This window comes from Lissotriton vulgaris, chromosome 2_1 (assembly GCF_964263255.1).
Source record: "Lissotriton vulgaris chromosome 2_1, aLisVul1.2, whole genome shotgun sequence".
NCBI classification, from domain to species: Eukaryota; Metazoa; Chordata; class Amphibia; order Caudata; family Salamandridae; genus Lissotriton; species Lissotriton vulgaris.
Genome location: NC_141687.1, coordinates 1,869,713,945 through 1,869,735,855, shown reverse-complemented (window position 1 = coordinate 1,869,735,855; position 21,911 = coordinate 1,869,713,945). Strand labels below are relative to the sequence as shown.

General features: G+C 47.4%; 1 protein-coding gene across 2 annotated transcripts in view; it reads right to left on the bottom strand.

The window, feature by feature from the left end:
- ADAMTS17 (ADAM metallopeptidase with thrombospondin type 1 motif 17) overlaps nucleotides 1-21,911 on the bottom strand; it is a 1,053,865-nt gene that overhangs the window by 897,374 nt on the left and 134,580 nt on the right. For both annotated transcript variants that reach the window (XM_086958065.1, XM_086958066.1), the window contains exon 6: nucleotides 13,982-14,139. In XM_086958065.1, the coding sequence (XP_086814191.1) occupies nucleotides 13,982-14,139 (158 nt within the window). The remainder of the gene's footprint in view (nucleotides 1-13,981; nucleotides 14,140-21,911) is intronic.

Genomic DNA, 21,911 nt, shown 5'->3' with positions numbered 1-21,911 from the left:
AAAATGCTTTAAATATATAGAAGTGCGGATGATGCACCATGGGATCAGTTCGAAGGGTTGCACAATGTGATGTACCCTGTTGACAGGGCGATATCAATTAGATAACAGGAAAGGGACCACTGGCGTGCTTGAAGGTCACCTTCACGATGACATCACAGCTTTGAACATGACATACAGGCTCGAGCGCCGAACTACAACTGATTTGCAATTTCGTGAAAGCAATGAATCTAAAATGGTGGAATGAATCAGTAACTAAAGTGCTATGACAAGTATTATTGCTTTACGGCTATTGTCAAAATGCATAAAGTTTCGTTTTAAAGAAGGAAAAAAAACGAGTGGCTGCACTTTTTATTTTCTAAGTTGTATTTGTGAAGACTAAAACCTAGTTACAGACACCCTGCACTCCTGCTGGTCCCCGGGTGCCATTCGCCTCCTCAGGTACCGTGTGCTTTAAATGCCTGTGTTTTGATTGTTCGCCAGACTCTCCTAAACAGAAGATGTTCAATTACTTTTTCTGGGAGAGAGACTTTCAAGTAAAAAATGTTCATTCGATCCCCAGACAGCAGAGCTACCGACTTTATAGCTGGGGAACCAGGTTCAAGTCTCAGCGTCGGCTTAACATCCTGTGATTCTGGGCAAATCTACCCTGCGCCTACCAAAAATGAATGTGTCCTTGTGTAATATAACTGGTGCTCATGTAAAGCGCTCCAACACCTACGGGTCGAGTTTGTGCTATATAGAACTTTTAAACAAGCATTTACAATGCAATGGTCACGCCTCTGCAAAAGTTAGAGCTATTGGCATTTTAAATGACAAAATTGTTATTTATGTGTTGGTTTTGGAAACAGATAAATAAATGGCATTGTCATTACAATGCCAATAGCTTAATCTCTCGCAAATGTGAGACCTATTGCATTTGCACCCCCACACACACACAGAGCCACACACACAAAGAGCCACACACACAGAGCCACACACACAGAGCCACACACACACAGAGCCACGCACACACAGAGCCACGCACACACACACAGAGCCACACACACACATACACACACACACACAGAGCCACACAGAGCCACACACACACACACAGACACACACACACACACACAGAGCCACACACACACACAAACAGAGCCACACACAGAGAGACACACAGAGCCACACACAGAGCCACACACACACACACAGACACACACACACAGAGACACACACACATAGAGCCCCACACACACAAACAGAGCCACACACACAGAGACACACAGAGCCACACACACACACACAGAGCCACACACACTGAGCGCCCCCCACACACACACAGCGCCATACACAAACACACACACAGCGCCACACACAGCACCACACACAAACAGCGCCACACACACACACACACACACACACACAAAGCACCACACACACACAGCACCACACACACACACAGTGCCGGGTGTGAGGGTGAGGGTGGGTGAGGGGGTGTGAGGATGAGTGAGGGTGTGTGAGGGTGAGAGGATGAGTGAGGGTGTATGTGAAAACCAAAAATATTTGTGAGCCAAACACTACCGTCTTCTGCCAGCTCAGACTGCAGGGGCCTGCCATGTTTTCTGCCATATCTCCAAGAGCCTCATGAGCAGCCCCTTTTCTCTCCACCACATGCTACTTAGAGTCCTCCTGCAAGCGATATGGTCCTTAGAACATCGTCTGTACTGTTTGTTTTTGTCGGTATAGGCCCACCAGGATATGCCTCTGCAAAGAAACCCCATTTCCCTGGTCTGACCGTCTGCCTCTACACAGCCAGCTGCACTGTCAACAGGCCGCAGCCCGCGAGCGGATGGACCATTACTTTCGGGGCCTTGGATTATTTGTTATCCAATTGCAGGGCTTGTAGGGCGGTAGTACTGCCTCCGAGCTCCAACCAATGTCGGCCCTGAGAAAGAAACCCTAGCTAGTTTCAAATAGAGTACCTTTTAGATGGTCGACGAGAAGAGGCTGCCTGGAGCTTATTGGATGTGGAAGTTGTTATGGGTCCTCGCCTGCACAACTGCATTTTCACTCAACTGGTGAGGTCCCGAGCACTTTCGGAAAATGCGCCACCGGTATGAATATGGAGTCTGGGGTCCCTGATTTCCCTGAACTGACACCACTGTGCATGTTCTATACATTTCTTTTTAGTCACGCGGATTCCGTTTTGTTGAGTCTACTCCTTTGCCTTTCCCTTATTCAGGATTTCTTGCCAGAACTTTAATCATTTCCAATGTGATGAATACAATGCCAACACCGGCATCATGTACACCGGCAACATGCCGGAGCAGTGGTAAATGGTCACAACGGATGAAGAGTAGTAACTGTCAGGACAGAGTTTAGTGTAGAGAGGAAAAAAAGCTACTCTGAACAATTATTGGGAGTTAAAGGAAGAGACATATTTAATGTATTGCAATAATCGAAAAGGAAGAGGAGGAAGACTCGAATAAGTACACAGAAGCAAAAAAAAATTATGGGAACGCATCTTGGTGCCGCAGCGAGCACCGTAAAACAAGCGGTGCCATTTGTCTCTAAGCCCCGTCCTTTTCAGACTGGGGGGCGTGTTTTTGACTTTCTTTCTAGGCTGTAAACAACAGTCAAAAACACGCCCCCCAGTCTGAAAAGAACGGGGCTTACAGACAAATGGTTCTTCTTTGGATCTAAGCCCGTCCTTTTCAGACAGGGGGCGTGTTTTTGACTGTTATTTATAGCCTAGAAAAAATGTAAAAAACACGCCCCCAATCCGAAAAGGATGGGGCTAAGATACAAAGAAGAACGTCATTAGGACCTCTTCTCCAATGGCTGGCCACCGTTTAGGAGGCCAGCCAATGGAGAAGAGGGGCGGGGCTTAACCTTGCTACTCCAAAACATTAAATCTTGTGGGACCTCAAAAGAATGGCTCATGGATAACACCCTGCTCGGATAACGACCCCCTGAGTCGGCACTCTACTGGAGAAACGCTTGGCGGCCTTTATGGCCAGTCCGACGACCCTGTCAATACAATCCTCCAGCGTTCCTCCCGCAAGGCGGCATCCTAGCGTCCTATGGGCGGCTGCTCCTCACATGATGCATCTTTCGCCTGCCTGATCTCACCACAGTCGCCAAACAGCCCTCCACCCACCACTCCCCAGCCTGCTATTCTGACCGTCACTTACTCTAGACAGCAGTTGAACCACGAGGGAGGGACACTGACATGGGGGACAGGACCCAGGAAGCCAATGTCATTACCTAAGATTCCTCAAGTATCACCAAATGTAAGTGTCACTCCAGACTTCACTTTGTATCATGCACCTGCATGAACCCACCCCGCATTCACACGCTACTCCCCTGTAGGTGTAAACTATCCACTGGCATCTGTTGTACTGAATTCACATCCTCACCCTCTTCCTCCCCATGCTCCAGCAGAGTCAGTGGAGTATAACGAACTGTAAAGTCAGATACCAAGCTGAAGACACTACACTCTAATCATGCCTTCTTCTACCTACCCCTCCTCGCACTTGGTTCCTTAGATGAAGGGACTACTGGCTAGCACTGAAAGATGAGTGGAAATCTGATTTTCTGGTTTCTCTCTTTTATTTATAGCATCACCACTGTTCGATTTTGCCTTCACATTGTATCTGTGTCTTTAGATTTACCATGGCACGTGCTCTGTTACTGGCTCGACTGCCCCTAAGGCACACAAAACCCAGGTTTCATCGGTTATTGTGCAGCAACCATTCAGAGCAGTCTAAAATATTCTCTCTGATGGGAATGGTTCAGTCCTGGTCCTTGACGTGAGGTCGAAAAATCATGGTATATGTACAGGGCTTTAATTGGGCCGGCTCTCAAGGGGTCTGAGCACCGGCAGTTTTTTTCAGGGTGCCTCGAAGCGGGTCTCTATTGGGCTCTATTTTGAGCCCTGACACAGGCAGCCCATTTCTTTTCCCGGACTGCAATGACCGCTGTTTGCTGTCACTGAAGTCCGGAAACAAGCATTTACAATGCAATGGTTTCGCCTTTGGAAAAGTTAGAGCTATTGGCATTGTAAATGACAACATTTGTATTTATGTGTTGGTTTTAAAAACAGATAAATAAATGGCATTGTCATTTACATTGCCATTAGCTTAATCTCTCGCAAATGTGAGACCTATTGAACCCTACGGACGAGCTCAGCAGACAGCAATTACTACCACAAACACACCCGGAGCCTCCCCCCCCCACACACACCCAGAGTCCCCCACACACACACACACACCCAGAGCCCCACACACACACACCCAGAGCCATATATATATATGTAAAAGTAATTATCCAAATATCAGCTGGCTCTTCAGTTACAAAGTTTCTGTGAGCTCAGATGACTTGCTCATTGAACTGTGGCATAGAGTCCAAGAGCTGCTAGTCTGTCCATACTATCTACTGTCCATTTACCACTCCATCAAATGAGCAGCTTCCAAACCTTAACCCAGAACCGTAACCTCATGTTCCCCTACTAGCAGTGCCAAAAAAACTAAAGCCCCGGTCACAACAGTTACCAGTGAACCAAACATGGTCATTGTCTTAACTTCCCTCATGTCAACAACCACATGAGAAATATGAGAAACATTTGAATACTTGCTAGCTGTTGTATCCTTTCTGGCTATTTCTGGATAAAAATCTAATTTACTCAAACTGTTCGGAGGGAGTTTGCTTTAAAAACAGATCTCTCTGCAGTCCTGCTTCCATACATACTGTGCACCCATGCTCAGCCCCCCTCCTCTCTCTGCAGTCCTGCTTCCATACATACTGTGCACCCATACTCAGCCTCCCTCCTCTCTCTGCAGTCCTGCTTCCATACATACTGTGCACCCATGCTCAGCCCCCCTCCTCTCTGCAGTCCTGCTTCCATGCATACTGCGTACACATGTCGCCGGCCCCCCTCCCCGCCGTCCTACTTCCATCACACATGCTGTGCACACATTCTCAGCCCCCCCTCCTCTCTCTGCAGTCCTGCTTCCATGCTGCGTACACATGTCGCCGGCCCCTCTCCCCGCCGTCCTACTTCTATCACACATGCTGTGCACACATTCTCAGCCCCTCCCCTCCTCTCTCTGCAGTCCTGCTTCCATACATACTGTGCACCCATGCTCAGCCCCTCCCTCCTCTCTCTGCAGTCCTGCTTCCATACATACTGTGCACCCATGCTCAGCCCCTCCCTCCTCTCTCTGCAGTCCTGCGTCCATGCATGCTGTGTACACATGCCGCCGGGCCCCCCTCCCCGCCGTCCTACTTCCATCACACATGCTGTGCACACATTCTCGCCTCTCTATCCCCGGTGCTCCAGTTTTAGACTCCTTGAATATTTGCCATGTGCAGCCCCGAGAGGGGGGAGGTGGGGAGGGACTCTGCATCCACGTCAGCTCGGAGCCCCGGGGGTGGAACCACAGACAGGCGCGAGGCGGGCAGGTTCATGTGCGGGGCTGCAGTCCCGGGGGAGGGGTCGGGAGGGGAGATGGCACAGGGCGCCGTTGTCTGCCAGCTTAAGGCACCAGGCTTTGGCACGCATATTTACAAGGGCGGCCGGAGGGATCCCGCCCCTGCGGAATGGGTACAGGTTGAAAGCCTTGCAGGTGGAAGCACTAGAAGTGCACAGCGCTTCGAGGCGGGGATGGGTTCAGTTCAGCATGTGCCGTGAACGGCACTGAGGACAAGTCTGGGCAAGACACATACCTCAGCCTGAGAAAGGGGGGTGGGGGGCGGGGTAATCTACACCAACTAGATCCGGAGACAGTCAAACATCCAAGGGGAATTAAGAGTAACGACTGCTCTCCTTCCGTTTATGCACTACAAGCAGCACCGTGAGACCCGTTTCATGGCGCTCGACAAATTATGTCATTACTGTAGCGCAGGTGCACCCTGCTAAGGGTGGGTGGGGGGCAGCGCTGCACGGTGGGCCAAGCACCGGATGCCTGAAGAGATCAGGGGAGGGGCATTAATTCAACCCCCACCGAAATGCTGTCTGTTGAAAATACTCTGGAACCCGGGTGTGAGATAAGCATACCATACTGGTGCACACAGCTATGGAGTGAAGAGCACCAAAGACAGCCCCTCCTCTACCCCCCCCCCCCCCGGGACATTCGATCTATAGTAAACACGGCGTGACGTGCGAGGGCGCGGCGCTTTACAGGCAAGAACCGCAAACAAATAAAAGTACGTTATTTATAAACCAGCACGTCCACCCGAGGGCGTCTAGGCACTAGAAGTCCTAGATGCAGAAAAAGGGGAGGGGGGTTAAAAGGAGGAGTTCTTTAGGCCTCTCTGGGAGAGCACGTAGTCGTCAGAAGAGAAAAGATCCAGAGAAAGGCAATAACAATAATAAAACAAGCATTTGAAAGTGGTGCGGGAATGGGCACACAGAGATCGGGAGGGGGGGGCAGGGGCGGGAACGGGCACACACAGAGCAGGAGGGGGGGGCAGGGGTGGGAACGGGCACACGGAGAGGGGAGGAGGGAACGGGATAAAAACACAATTTAAAAAAAATGCTGCTTACCTGAGCATTGAGCAGGGGAAACAGTGGTCGACGGACCCCAGCGCCATCTTCGGCGGAATGAGAAAACATGCCCTGACAGAAAAAAAAAACCAAAACGCCCACCGCCGAGATGACGCGCACAGAGGGGCGGAGAGGGAAAAAATCGCGGGAACGCCCCCGAAACTGGTCCGGCCTTGACGGACAGATCCGGCTCCCAATGGCTAGCCTCCATTTATGGAGCTAGCCAATGGGAGCCGGGGGAGGTTCCTGTAGCCCTTATAGTAAACAATAGATTTCGCCTGCGCCGAAAAGCTGCGCAGAGCGAAGCCTTCGGCGAGGCGAAACCTAAAAAGTGCCATGGCGCAAAACAAAGTCTGATAGAGACCTGTTTCGAGACAGCAGGCACATGGATGTGCGCTGCTCACACTGCTCACTTTTCAGTAGTAGAGAAGTTACAGCATGATGTCATGCCAGCGGAACGTTGTGGGGGAAGGGAAATCCTTTAAGAGTCATTTTCTTTCTGGATTTCCCTTCTCTTTCTGAAACTCAGGAGCAGCAACATTGTGGTAGGGTCACCAAGGATTTAATTGGAAGCTTTGTTAATATTATATACAAGTCATAGTTGCAGCTTATTTATCTTCTGCAAGTAATAACCATTGACAAAGCCAATAGTCCTTACTTATTGTAGGTATGATGTTACTTGTATCAAATATCTGGATGCAATGACGGAAACAGCAAAATACAAGTCGGGCGGCACACTATGCTAAGCACAGATTTTTTGCGTAAGTGATTTAAAGCCACGCCCCTAATTACACTGGCCACGCCCCTTTGAGAGACCCCCCAGTTTTTTCATCCCACTTAAAGCCCTGTATATGTAGAACAATCAACCGAGTACCAGAAGGCTCCCAGGGTTCAACCAATGTGCTTCTTCGTAATCCTAAGGCAGAGTTAGAAGGAGTGTCGGTCTGCACTCCCGCATGGCCATTGGCAGCTGAACCCAGGAACTCCTCTTTTTAAACTGCCCCTTGCGAATAAATGGAATTGGACACATGCCCAAACTCAAGGGCCCTCCAAAGCACTGCCATGCAGAATCTGCGGACCCACCCGTTCATAGCCCGTGGGCAGGGCTCATTACCGGCAGAGTCAGCTCTGCGTGTAATTGTTTAAGGGTCAGACACTGGCACTTAAGGGAAACTAAGGGCAGAAGTTAAATCCGGTGTAAGAGGGGTGTGGGAAAACACAGAGCATCGTTAGCCGGCGGAAGCAGTGCTTAGAAGACATTATCTCCCTGATAGCCAAAACATGCAATTAACTATAATTTACCAATTCCATCACACATCCCAAATGAGCAAAGTAACTCGAGGGATCCGACTTTAAAGGATGGTAAGGCCCTAAATTATACGATTCATTCAGCCCAGAGTGCGTGTCTTGTTCTCAGTGTTTGCACAAGTGCAGTTTGGGGTACTTGTGGCACCCGAGCAAGATGTGGAGAAATAGCAATAGTGCACTCCAAGTTAGAATTGTGTCTAGGCCATTAATTGACAAGATTTAAATTCACCTTGTTCAATGGAGTCCAACTGAGGCCTATGAGGGCAGCATATATACCAGATTTTCTTGATTCATTGAACGTTAATTAATCCTTTGTGGATAACCAGAAAATCTGCCATTGATCTACCCGCTCAGCGATTGATTTTTATGAACCATAAAGAGTAGTTGACTAAGAGTGGATTCAAACCTACGACCTGCAGCTCAGACAAAAACCTGAGCAGGAAGGCCTCAACCCACAGAGCTATCTCACTAGCTTTTTTTTGCTGATTATTGGATCAGTCAGTGTTAAAGGCACCCTCAACACCCTCTTCAGCCTGGTTAATCTTATTCTCTCCCCAATACGTGTCCCAAATACCATTTCTTTTCGTGAAAGCTATGAGAAACTGGACCACCAGCCAGCATTCTTTGTACCTTTCCCTCACACTGCCCTTCCATCCCAGCTGTCGTCTTCTGGCCACCTCCCTCCGACTTTTCCTAACAGCCACTCATTCTCGTGTTATTCTCCTCGTTATTTCTCCCTATTCTTGCCCTGCCTAAGTCAGCCCCCATTTTTCATGAGTCTCTCCTCCATCGACCCCAAGGAACTCGGCCACTCATGAAAGTAAACTTGAGCTCTGGTGTTTAAAAGGGTCTTTATCCTGCTATTAGAGGTCCATCTGGCTGGACTGGCAGCAGCTGTACTCTAAAACGAGGCAGCACTCTCTCACTCCCCAAACTCAAGAAACTCCTACAACATTCCAGCCTACGCCTGTCTTAATGTCACTACGTTTCAGCTTCAAATGTAGTGCAGTACTGTGAAGTGTCACCAAACTCGATTTCCAGCTGAACTCAATGTATTTTTTGGGATTGTGCGCAAAACATCTAGGAATGGTATCATCTGGGGCACAAGACAACCGTGGTCTCTGACTGGACGCCAAACTGTTCAGACTGCTTCGAGGCACTATAGGACTCCGGGCTCTACTAAATAAACGATTTAGAGATTAGGGTAGAGTCACCATCGGCAGGTTTATACCTACGGAATGACCGAGATTAAGCCAAGAGTTGCCCACATCAGTTACTCATTATAGGTTCTAAACTAGGTACATAAGCACAGGATGACAAACCACATGCCTGTGAAAGTTTATTTATGCAGCCGCTTTCAAGTCTGAAGAAAGTGTCACACTCTACTCTTGTTTCTGTATGGAACACACATCTTTTTAGTTTTCCTCCTTTTTATTTATACAGACAAATGGCTAAAAGTAAACAATTATACATCATTGATAATGAACTGTAGTGGATGGAACATTACGAATGTGCGGTATACCATTCATTGTGCACTTTCACTTATGTAGAACACAGAGATAAAATGCTCTTTCAAGCATGCCATTCGCACCACAATTCATTATAACTCTTATACGATAACGTATTTTTAGCAACTCGTCCGTATAAACAAAAAGCGGAAAACTGTGGGTCCACTGAGGTATGCACTGTAAGTATGTGTACATTAATACCATTATTTGCAAGGAAACGAACGAGAGTGTATCGCGCCACCAAGCACATAGCCACACATTCGGAGTAACAACGAGATGAGATCTTCGAAATTCAAGAGCACGTGGGACTGACACTGGGATATACTAGTGTGACAAAGGGCACTGTCACAGCACTTCCACCTGCTTCAGACACACCAACCCTCTGTGCATAAGCGGCATCGTGAGAGAATGGCAATAACCCAATCTAGAAAACAAACGTATCCTCCCACTCAAAGAATCTTCATGAACACATTGAAGGGCTTTGGCCAACCACTGTCCTGGGCACAAAGGGATGCTGAGGGGGTGTTGAACGGCACAGACTCCCTGAACCACTCAATGGTCAACTAGAAGTCTGGCTCAGAAATTTGTAGGTTTGTCTGTGCTTGCCTGGACATGGATGGCCTCAGGTTATCTTCTTACGGAGGTGGTAATTTCCTATTGCCTACAAAAACAAGGTCGGTACACGGAAGTAAAATTAGTCGGTAAGAGGAAATGAGGAGACTGCCTGGTACAGATTGTAGAACTCACACAGAATATAATTGCAGCACAAAAAAATAAGCTTTCTTTCCTTCCCTGCAGTGTCTGACTTAGTGGACAGGGTTTCCCATGGCAGACAACAGAATTTTGAAACCGAAAGATACTCAACTGTACAAAGCAGAGGGAAAAAAATTGAAAGTACTGGTAGAATTAGAACCAAAAACTGAATGCACATACCTCCCTTGCCAGGTAACGAGCATTTGTTCTATCTCCTTTTGCAAACGAGGTAAAATCATGTACAAACATTTGTATCGCCACAAGGTCGGTACACGGAAGTAAAATTAGTCGGTAAGAGGAAATGAGGAGACTGCCTGGTACAGATTGTAGAACTCACACAGAATATAATTGCAGCACAAAAAAATAAGCTTTCTTTCCTTCCCTGCAGTGTCTGACTTAGTGGACAGGGTTTCCCATGGCAGACAACAGAATTTTGAAACCGAAAGATACTCAACTGTACAAAGCAGAGGGAAAAAAATTGAAAGTACTGGTAGAATTAGAACCAAAAACTGAATGCACATACCTCCCTTGCCAGGTAACGAGCATTTGTTCTATCTCCTTTTGCAAACTGGAGGTAAAATCATGTACAAACATTTGTATCGCCACAAGGTCGGTACACGGAAGTAAAATTAGTCGGTAAGAGGAAATGAGGAGACTGCCTGAATGAACGTGACGAGTGTAAAAACTCATAGGAAAAAGTTAACATGGAGGCGACACGGTTAGTGCACTCAATTTGACTAAAGGTGGCGACACCATTCCCGAGCAAACCGGAAACTGCCACACTTACCAGGACAGCTGCATATCTCGAGGAAAGCCATCTGCAAAAGTACTGATGAGCTGGGAAGACGCTATCTTCGAAACAAAACCAATTGCATTTCAAATTGGTGAACGAAGAGAGCTGCGTTACGCCCTGCCCAGGAAAGTCAACAAGGGAGGAGAGGAGGAGGGGGGAGGAGAGTAGGGGAGGCACAAAGGTGGCGACACCATTCCCGAGCAAACCGGAAACTGCCACACTTACCAGGACAGCTGCATATCTCGAGGAAAGCCATCTGCAAAAGTACTGATGAGCTGGGAAGACGCTATCTTCGAAACAAAACCAATTGCATTTCAAATTGGTGAACGAAGAGAGCTGCGTTACGCCCTGCCCAGGAAAGTCAACAAGGGAGGAGAGGAGGAGGGGGGAGGAGAGTAGGGGAGGCACGGCCGCTAGTAGTGGGGGGGCGGAGCTGGGGGAGGCTGTGGAAGAGAGTAGGCAAGGCGACACGGCGGGAGGGGGCGGAGCGGGTAAAAAAAAAGACGGACATGCACGCGCCCGTGACTTTTAAGGTCAATGCGCATGCGCATAAGCTTAATGCGCATGCGCATTGACCTTAAAAGTCACGGGCACTGCAAGGAATCGCCACGATTCCTTGCAGTGTAGATAAAGAGTGGATAACTCGCAATACTCTCGCCTTGCTCGATGCGCATGCGCATCGACAGGCGAGACCTAAAAAGGTGAGGTGTGGAACACTAAAATATGGAAGATCCATAGCCAATGAAAGCATAGAAAACTGGGCTGAACCACATTCCCCACGAAGACCCACTCAACCATTCAATGACAGCCGCCACCTTGAAGCAACTAACTACACAAGTGATTTTATTTCAGCAGACTCTAGTCCCACTTGATTTGTTGCTCCTGTGCGGGCACACTGAACTAACCTCTTCTTGGTTCTTAGCGTCTTAAGCGTCTTACAAGGCAGATTGATCTCATAATACAATGGGTGCCTTGTTCGTTGTTTTCCGATATTCCCATTTTCCCTTTGAGACACGTGCTTGGGTTGGTTTAGGGGACAATAGGTTGAGAAATGTCTTGGTTGCCAACCCGTTTTCTTTTTTCATAATGCCTGGTTCTTTAAAGCCTTCCCTAAATAAAGCAGGGATCCCTAATTGGTTACCAAGCATGGCAGTGGAAGGGGATCCTGCTATTGTAATGGTTGTTTATGACGTCTGGAGCGTGGTGTGTTATGTGTATTTTTTATAGCCCTCAACTCACCTAGGCTGGTATCCTGGAGCTGAAGCAGGAGATGTAGGGATTGAGCCAGAGCCTGGGCTAGATGAAGAGCCAGTTCTTCAGTTAATTGCAAAATTCAAGAACTGAGCAGGAGGCTCTGATGTGCAGAGCAGGTCATTCAGAGCCTTAGGAGTGAAGTAGGAGAAGGCATGATTGCTGATTCGGTTGGGGTGTGTACGAGTGGGAGGCCGGCTAAACTGACATGTTAGTGCTTGTTAAAGTTTATGCAGTTGTTAAGGTACATAGAGCCAATGTTGTGTAAGGCTTTGTATGTGTGCATGAGGAGTTTCAAAAGTGCTTGTTTGATGATTGGGAGCAAGTAGAGTTCTTTAGGGTGCATGGTGATGTGAGTTTGGGGTGGGAGTTTCAGGGTGAGGCTGGCTGCAGAGGTTTGTATTGTCTGGAGGCTTCTGGTCAGTTGAGCATTGAGTCCAGCATAGAGTCCGTAGCCATAGTCCAGCCTGCTGTTGATGAGGGCTTGGGTGAGGTTTCTGCGACTGTTTGTGGGGAGCCATTTGAAGATTGTCTTCAGCATTTTCAGTTTGGGGAAGTAGTAGATGGACAATGGGTTCACCTGGTCCGCCATGGTGAGTGGTTGTCAATTACTATTCTGAAGTTCTTTGCATTGGTAGACGAGAGGGGTGTGGGTCCAAGTTTGAATGGCCAGCAGGTGGAGTCCCAGAGCGAGGTGTCTTTGCTGAAGAAACTACTTCGGTTTTGTCTGTATTGAGGTTGAGGCAGTTGGTTTTCCCTCATCTGGCTACTTTGGTCATGCAGGTGGAGAAATTGTTCTGTGTGTCTGGCATCTTGCCTGAGAGGGAGAGTGTGAGTTAGGTGTCGCATAGGATATGATGTTTATTCCAAGGGCGCAGATGATTTTGGTGAAGGGTGTTATATAGTCATTGAATTGAGTGTGGCCGAGTGAAGATCCCTGTGGAACACCGCCGATGAGGTTGAAGCCAACCGCGGTGAAGGGGGTTAGGATGACTGACTATGTATGAACATTTATTATCCCCCTTGTGCTCCCGACGGGAGCACTCCCTCCCTGGTGCTGCGAACGACCGTTGGCCGTCACAGCCCCACTCACCCTTCAGAACGCCTGCACCGCAGCGGCAAGGTGTTTTAATATCTCAAACTAGGAGTGGTTTATGACATAAAACACACATTTACTTCTTCAAAATATCAAATAGTTTCAGTTTCAGAATTCACACCCTCTCCATTTCATTCACCTTTAGGGTTGACGAAAACTCACTTTGCAAGCACTGGGCTCTGCTGTTTTACGTGCCAAGTGCCTTCTGCCGGATATATCCGCTAAACGGATGCCCTGGATAAGTCCACCTCTCATGCAGCAAATATACTGTTAGTTGTGTCCAACCAAGGCAAATCACTGTATCAGTGCCATGGTTTAGAGATCTGGACTAACCCGCCCCTTACTTTACAGACAATGTAAAGTGGGCTTCAACTTCAAAGGCACGCACAAGCCACCCTAAAGGGTCGGAAACTCAACATGGGTACATAGGAGGAACTGTCATGAACACCATTTTGAAGCTTCTAAGAAGTGCAAAAACATAAAATATTAATGTCCCATCAGGCTCTTCTCTCCATTTTAATACAGTTAAAAAACTTTCAGTTTTACTGAGTCTTTCGCAGAACCCCACTGCAAAAATCCAAAGACAAAATGCTAAACTTTTTTTTAGAAAACAAAATGTTTTTATTTATTTGCCAACATCAAAGAAACATTTTTATCAACCTAGTTTTATAAGGGATAATAATAACAGCAATGATAACGAATATAAGTTGTTTTACTAGAAAAGAAGCAGGTGTGTGAAATACCTGGTCATAAAGACAGCAGCGTCGACAGGGGGGGTGTCATCCTTCCCACCGGGCACCTGGTTGTTGCCAAGGTAGCTGGTGCCTCCATATTCCTCATTCTGCCAGTGGCAAAAACTCTCCAAAGCCCTTTCCCCATGGTGTCCAATAGATAGCTGTGCCTTTAGGAAACAGACATAACCAGTTATTCTGGGCGAAGCCATTATTGAACTGTTAAACAAATTCAAATGTCTCACACTTTTGCTAATTTTTGTACCGAATCACAAGCATAATAAGATTGCAAGATAAAAATGAATGCCTTGTTGGACCTCCAATCAACCGCAATGGACACAATTGTTAACATGCTGAAGGTAGTTGGAACATTCACGTGTTCCTTAAGGGGCAGGGGTTGTTTGTTGAGGGAGGGAATAGTCATCTGATATTCGACAGGTTCTGATGATTGGGCAGGTAGGGGTTTGTATTGGAAGCACTGATAAAATTTAGCTGTGCAATACTGCACTTACGGACATGGCCGTCCATGCTGTGAGAGTGTCATGGCTTCTCATACATCTTGGGTACAGCATCCATACGGTGATAGTGGAAGAGAAGAACCATGTGATGTAGGGAGGGAGCAGCAGCCACAGATGAACAGCAAAAATTACACACCTTGCAGGGCAAAGGGTTCAAGCATGGCATATGGGTATACTCTCCTCCAAACACACTAGATTGCGAGCAGCATGCAACCAGGGTTAATACCAGGTGGAAATATGCTCAACTCCATGGCAGCATGTGCTGGAGGGATACGATCGGAGAAGAGTGCTTGGGACACAGCTGCTAAGGTAATCATGAAGGAAACAGGCTGGGACCTTGTAATACTTCGCATACAGCTAGAATCTGGAATCATAGAGATTCCATTTAAAAATGTCATGATGAACTGTAGTTGTCTGCAGAGGAGCTCCTGTGTGTCCCTCCTCCGCTAACTCGTAGCTCTATTGTGGTAATAAACTTACAGGAACACTTCTGAAGATCCCAGTGAGATTACTACAATTTGTTGGTGATGAGAAAGGGCCACATCATGGGACCCAGAACGCGCCTTGCCACCGGTCTCCGCCAAGCGTGTGTTGTTGTCTGCAGCGGAGCATATCTGATTTCAGGCTGGTACACAAAGCATTTGCCAAATTGCGCAACACAAGTGTTTCCCCACAATGGAAGAATCATCAAAATAATCCAAAGAAAAACCATCTCAATCCACATAAAACCAAGAATCAGTTTGTCGCAAAACTGGTGGCTCAGGCACAGCGACTGGATCGGTGAAATCCAAAAGCGTTAGATCTGTATAGATGACTTTAGCTGCAGAAGGTGTATTTAGAACAGTACAAATTTCAGTTGTGTTGCTGACAGTTGTAGTGGATGCAGGCATTAATTGTAGTGTATTCTCCGTCCCCCTTATTTATTTATTTATTTTAAAGGTTTTATATAGCACTGGCTAGACCCGGAGGTATCAGAGCGCTTTACATGAGTATCAGATCATAGTTACAGGTTAAATCGTTACAAAGGTTAAACAATTATTAGAGCATGGCAACAAAGTTACTTGTAAGATCGAGATAAACAATAAGCACAAATACGTAAGGGGAAAAGCAGGCAATGGGAGAGATTCAGGGGAGGGGTGGGTAGTAGCAGGCGAAGTAGACAGATAATGAAGGCGGCAAAGAGGAGGGGAGGGTGAGAGACACTGCATGGAGAGAGGAGGGGAAGGCGACAGGGATACAAACCAGTAGACGAGTCAAAGCAATGTCCAAAGTCCAGTAAGCTGTGATCCCAGGGGAAATGGTATCACTTCACTATCTCTGTTGCAAGAGAAGTTAGGGAACTACCAAGGACTCCTCATTGGCTACTGTTGAGAATCGACCACATGATGTAATTTGATGTGATCAAAAGAGAAAAATCGATTGCCTTTTGAACCAGAAAGCAGTGGCAAGATTATAGTTCTTGTCCTTTGTATGCCAAGGACTAGCACCAGTACTCAATATAATGGGCCAAAGTCCTTCACTGCCACCTTCTCTCACACAAGATTCCCAATTTGTGGAACTCTGTCAGAAGGTTCTGGTTTTCCTTGATTCCTGCAGAGGCAGACATTTTCAACTGCTCACTGGATTGGGTGTTATTTAGGGTTTCAACTGTAACAAAGTTATCAGTTGCTCTCACTGCCAGGAACACTTGGAGATTTTGGAATGCTATAGTGACTTCTGCCACGCTGTCGAGGAGAGTCACTGCCAAATTTCGGTTCAGAAGGAGAGTTCAGTGTTTGTGGCACATTTTGCCGTTATAGCCGCAATTTCCTTTTTTTGAATTTTGGTGTAAAATTGAGATTTTTCCTCCTTTTAAATTTTATTGGCTTCACGTACTTCTCTTGTCTGAGTTCAGATCACTTGTGTTGCTTGAAGCATGAGTCCTGCAAGGAACACAGAGAACGTGCATCAGAACTCTGATACCTGTCTGGTGCCTTGATTTTAATGCTATCACAAAAATAGCGTGCCTCTCATAGGGCTCTGGAGGTGGAGAACCTTACCGAGGTTTACCTTTCTTTGGTTGTTTAGATTCTTCCCATGTTTTTTTTTAGCAAACTCACGGGTCTTCTTGGCATCCTTGCCAGTAATAGGTTTGACAAGTGGTGGTTTAGTAGGTCTGATTCCCAAATTATTGTGTCCTAAGGATGTGTAGACATCAGCAATAGTTATCGGTAACTCACGTTCACAGTTGGCTTGTACGACCGCTGTGAGCCTTTGGCCTTTAGCCAGAGATGCCGCTTTGCCTTTAATGTTAGACAGAATCATTGTGGACAGCCCGGGAATATTTCCCATTAGTTTCATCCCCAAATCTAGGGCAGCGGCTGCCCCGTGTTCATTCTGTATTTGTTTTAACATGTCCGGTAAGACTGACATTGGTGGAGTGCAATGACTGGTGGTATATACAGTGGCAAAGACTGTAACCCAAGTGTTGCAGTCACCTGTTGCAGCAACTATTCCATGGGGTAAGCACATAGTCAATATTCTGTGCTTGTCTCGTGCTCCTGTAAGGAGAAACACAGCTCCAATTTGGTTGATTTTTTGGGCCAATCCAAAATTGAATTTCCTCACGAATAGTGGGAATTTTGCCCATAACTGAGTTGGCTAAGTACAGGACTTATTGTTGGCACTGCAGGCATCTGGTCTTGCCCTGGTAGGCCAGGCCTCGCTGGCACAGCTATCAAGGTATGTGGAACATATTCAGTTAAATGTCTATACAATCAAACTAGACCAGCGTACAATGGTTGTAGTTGTGGAGCAGTAAGATTTGCACAATCAGGGTATGGTGTGTATCCAGCAAGAGCTGGCCAGGCCACTCCTTCATTACTTAGGTGATCTATATGTACTGGGGCAATGACATGTGGAAGGGCGCTGCAGAACCACGCGGTGTGTTCCCTATGTGAATGTGATATCTCTAAGAGCACATACACTCTAAATACTGCTGGCGGTTTAGCAACAGTGTATTCATGAAATTAGTTTGAGTATCCACAAATGAAAAATTGACCCAAGAATAAAAGACTTCAAAGCGATAGCCATTATGGGCTTCAACCACGAAAAAAAATTCCCCATCTGCATTATTAAGGCCATGTGCAGTAACATGTGCATGGACTGCAGGACTACAATTTGCAGCTGTTGCAAAAGGTTGTGACTGTGCCATGGTAAGAAACGGCAATGGTAACAAACTTCAACACAAAAATGGGTTATCCTTTTAAAGTTTCAAGCTTGAAAAACCAGCCTAATTAGGAGCTTCCTTAATACTGCGGAGGATTAATCCCCGACACCAAGGATGTCTCCGGTGGTAGGTGTAAGGGTTGTTATGGACACGTACAAATACTAATCAGGAGACCAGTGAATAAGTACTAGACCAAACATTGGCGGCGCCATGTTGCAGGGATTCTGTTTGGAAACATAACTATGCTGGGATCACAGGATGTCAGAATGAATCACCATACCACACCAATACCTATGGGCCCAAATCAGATTAGCTCACAGTGCCTTACCTGACCTCCTAACCTAACCAAATTAGCAACCCAGAACATAACTCTCTAGTCCCCAGGGGAACTGTGGAAACAAATTGTCACCTTTTGTTTCCTCACTCAAGCATGTCCATAATAATCAAAAGAGAGACACAAAGACAATTTACAATCTTTATTGAAACTATTGTGCTCCACCATGAAGTTACTGTGCTGCAATCAGAAAACATATACAACTAGGCAGAATAATCAGCATTACAAATAAACTGTAATCAATAAAAAAAAAAAACTACCATGATGAATGATATATTTGACAAAGCCTTTCCTCACTACGCGAGTACAGTGATAAATTAGAGATCTCTGGGATTACAACCAGGCCCCATATCTGGCATCTGTAGTCAGGGTTTCTGCATCTCAGGTGGCATAAAGGTAGTGCAAAAGTCCTATGACCTTTCCCCTCTGCACAAATCCTCCCCTCTGTTTTAAAAAGGCAAGTGTTTGTGTATATGATAAAAAGTGCCTCACTTGAAAACAGCAGCTGTTCCACCGTGTTATGTACCATGAGATATTGCTTGTTCGATCAAGGAGATCTATGATAGCTTCGCAACCCAAGACCCACACACTGCACCCACAACCACTGCATCCAATGACTCCAGACCCCAGCAGACCTTGACCAACTGGAGTACCCTCACCTCTGGTGGCACCCTCAGGATAATGAACAGCATCCACTTCGGAGCCCCCTCAGATCCCTGCCCTCACCGCACGTTCAACAGAGCCAGCACCTCCATCTCACACAGACTCTGCTGCACCATCAAGTGCTCCATCGAATCTGCAACCTTCTCAGAAGACTGGAAGCACGCAGAGAGCAACCCCCTGCTGAAGAAACCCTTTGCTAACCGAACAGTCCACAAGAACTACAGACCCATCTCTCTGCTTCCCTTACCAGCCAAGGCCATTGAGAAAGCTATCAACGCCCAAACTCCGAGTTCATCAAAACAAACAACATCCTGGACCTCTCTCAATCAGGCTTCAGAAGCAACAACAGGACATCCGCACCCTCCTCAACGGAGGCAAAACTGCTGTCTTCATTCTCCTTGACCTCTCAGTTGCCTTCGACACAGTCTCCCACCACACCCGCTACAAAAGAATCCACAACACCGGCATCCACGACAAAGCCCTAGAATGGATCCACTCCTTCCTCCCTGGTCGAACACAGAGAGTAAGACTTCTACCGCTCAACTCAGAACCCACAGAGATCAGCTGTGAAGTGCCTCAGGGTTCCTCCCTGAGCCCCACCCTTTTCAACATCTACATGGCCCTGCTTGCAGCCATCATTAGAACCAACAGACTCAACATTGTCTCCTACATTGACAACACCCAGCTGAGTTTCTCCCTCACAGACGAACCCAAAGCAGCCAAAAGCAACTTCAACAATGGGATGAAGGCAGTCGCCACCTGGATGAAGGGCAGCTGCCTCAAGCTTAACTCAGACAAGACCAAAGTCCTCATCCTGAGCTCCTCGCCCTCTGTCTGGGACGACTGCTGGCGACATGCAGTGCTCAGATCCCCCACACACCCACGGACCATGCACAAAACCTCTGTATCATCCTGGACTCCTCGTTGTCTATGAACCACCAAATCAACGCTGTTGCTTCCACACGCTCCGCCTGCTTGTAAGATCTTCAAGTGAATCAACATTGAATCTAGGAAAACAGTCACCCACGCACTTGTTAGCAGCAGACTCGACTACAGTAACGTCGGTACGACTCATACATTTTGAAAAACCTGCTGAATGTCCAGAACGCCACTGCCAAACTCATCCTGGACATCCCACATCACAGCCACATCTCCGGCCATCTGAGAGACCTTCAGTGGCTACCTATCAACAAAAGAATAGCCTTCAAGCTCCTCATGCATGCCTACAGAGCCCTCCACAAAGCCCGACCCATATACTTCTACCACCAGCTGTCCTACTACGTTCCCACCAGACATCTCTGCTACGCCCAACTGGCCCTGGCCACAATCAATCAATCAATAAGTAATCTTATAAAGTGCAACTATTCACCCTTGAGGGTCTCAAGGAGTTGGGGGAGGGGGGTAGGGGTGTATCTGTGGTTCAGTTGAATGGCCAGGTCTTGAGGTCCTTCCCGAATTGCGGCAGTGATGTAGATTGCCTGAGGTGCAGAGGCACGGAGTTCCAGGTCTTCATAGCAAAGAAGGTGACGGATCTTCCACCAACAGAGGTCTTGTGGTTCCATAGGATGGTAGCCAGGGCCCGTTGGGCGGAGCAGAGCAGTCTGGTGGGAGCGTAGAAGGAGAGGCGGAGGTTGAGGTATGCAGGTCTGGTGTTGTGGAGGGCTCTGTAGGCATGCATGAGGAGCTTGAAGATGATTCTTTTGTTGACAGGTAGTCAGTGAAGGTCTCTCAAATGGTGGGAGATGTGGCATGCCCAGGATGAGTCTGGCGGTGGTATTCTGGAGATTGTGCAGTTTTGTTTTTGAGTTTCTGGGTGGTACCAGCGTTGCTTTACTCGATTGATTGCGTTATCGAGCACAGAAAAACAGGGCATGATGTTGTTTGAGCTTGTACGAAAAGTTCAGACTGAATCCCAGCAGAAGAGCTGAATAACAATAATAACATGTGCAGCCTATTTATAATATTGTGGCACAAAAATAAATATGTTACACTTGGCTGTGCAATGCAACATGCAGTTAGGCTACATTTAGGGAAAGCTACAGTCGGCCTAAATAGGAACTCACTACAATGCTAGTCAAGTAGGGCTAGGTGTTATTCTTATTCAAAGGGATAGTGAAAGTGAATATGCTTCAAGAGTGCTGGTGGAGGCAGTGTTGCAGAACTCTTATAGAGAGAGAACTGATGCAGAAAAGGCAAGATGGTGTGTGATTGACTGCAGTGATCCTACAGTCTCCCCTGAATTGATTGGTGCTGCGATCAGCAGCTAGTTGGTCTGCCGAGTCAGAGGGCAGACATGGCGAGCTGGGTGGTGGACGCTCTGCTATTGCTGCTGCTAATTGTCTGGCGGCTCACTGCATCATGCTACTGCTGCGAGGTAGCAAAGAGCAAGCCCTGCAAGTGGTGCCATCGGGCATACGAAAAGCTCATGGCGGCGAGGGGCGACACAATGGTAAAGATCCGAGCGGCGGGTTCCACAGGAGGTGGTCCCGCTCCGCCGGTGACTTTCAACGGGAGTGGAGCTAATGGGAGCTCCATTGAGCCAAAACAATGCGCTGGCAAGGGCAGCGGAAGGAGAGAGCCCAGGATTAAAAAGCCAGCAGGGAAACCGGGAAAGCAGTTGGAGGAAGACCCAGCACAGCCCACACTAACGGCTATGTTCACCAATCACTATGCAGCTGAGATCGCAAGTAAGAGCCAAGTACTTCCCCAAACATTTACCTCACCCGAGGCAGAGGACAGTTTACTTCATCCGAGGCAGAGGACAGTTTGTCCTGTGAGGGGGTAGGGGTCACAGAATCCGGGGAGGTCCCTGCAAAAACTGTCTCCCTCCCAGATATGTTGGCCCTTTGCTCAGAGAGACTACAGGAAGGAGAAAAGGAGAATGAAACAGGGGACCAAAAGCTGCTCGAGGCAGAGGGTGTCAAAGAGGCAACACCTAGTGGAACACCGACCCAAAGCAGGGAGAATTTAGATCCTGAAAAATTTGAGAGCCTGTTAAGAGATGGCTCCCCCCCAAATGTGGGGTGACAGGGCAAAGGGGAACTGTCGCCTGATGGTATAGGGGAGCGGTTTTTCCCCTTGCATGATGATTCAGATCCCTCTGGGAAGGAAGGTACATCCACCAGCAGTGAGGGGTTCTTGGAGTCAGACAGCTCCTCTTTAGGAGACCAGCTGCAAACAACCCAGAAGAAGAAGAAGGCTGGGGAACGTAAAAAGAGA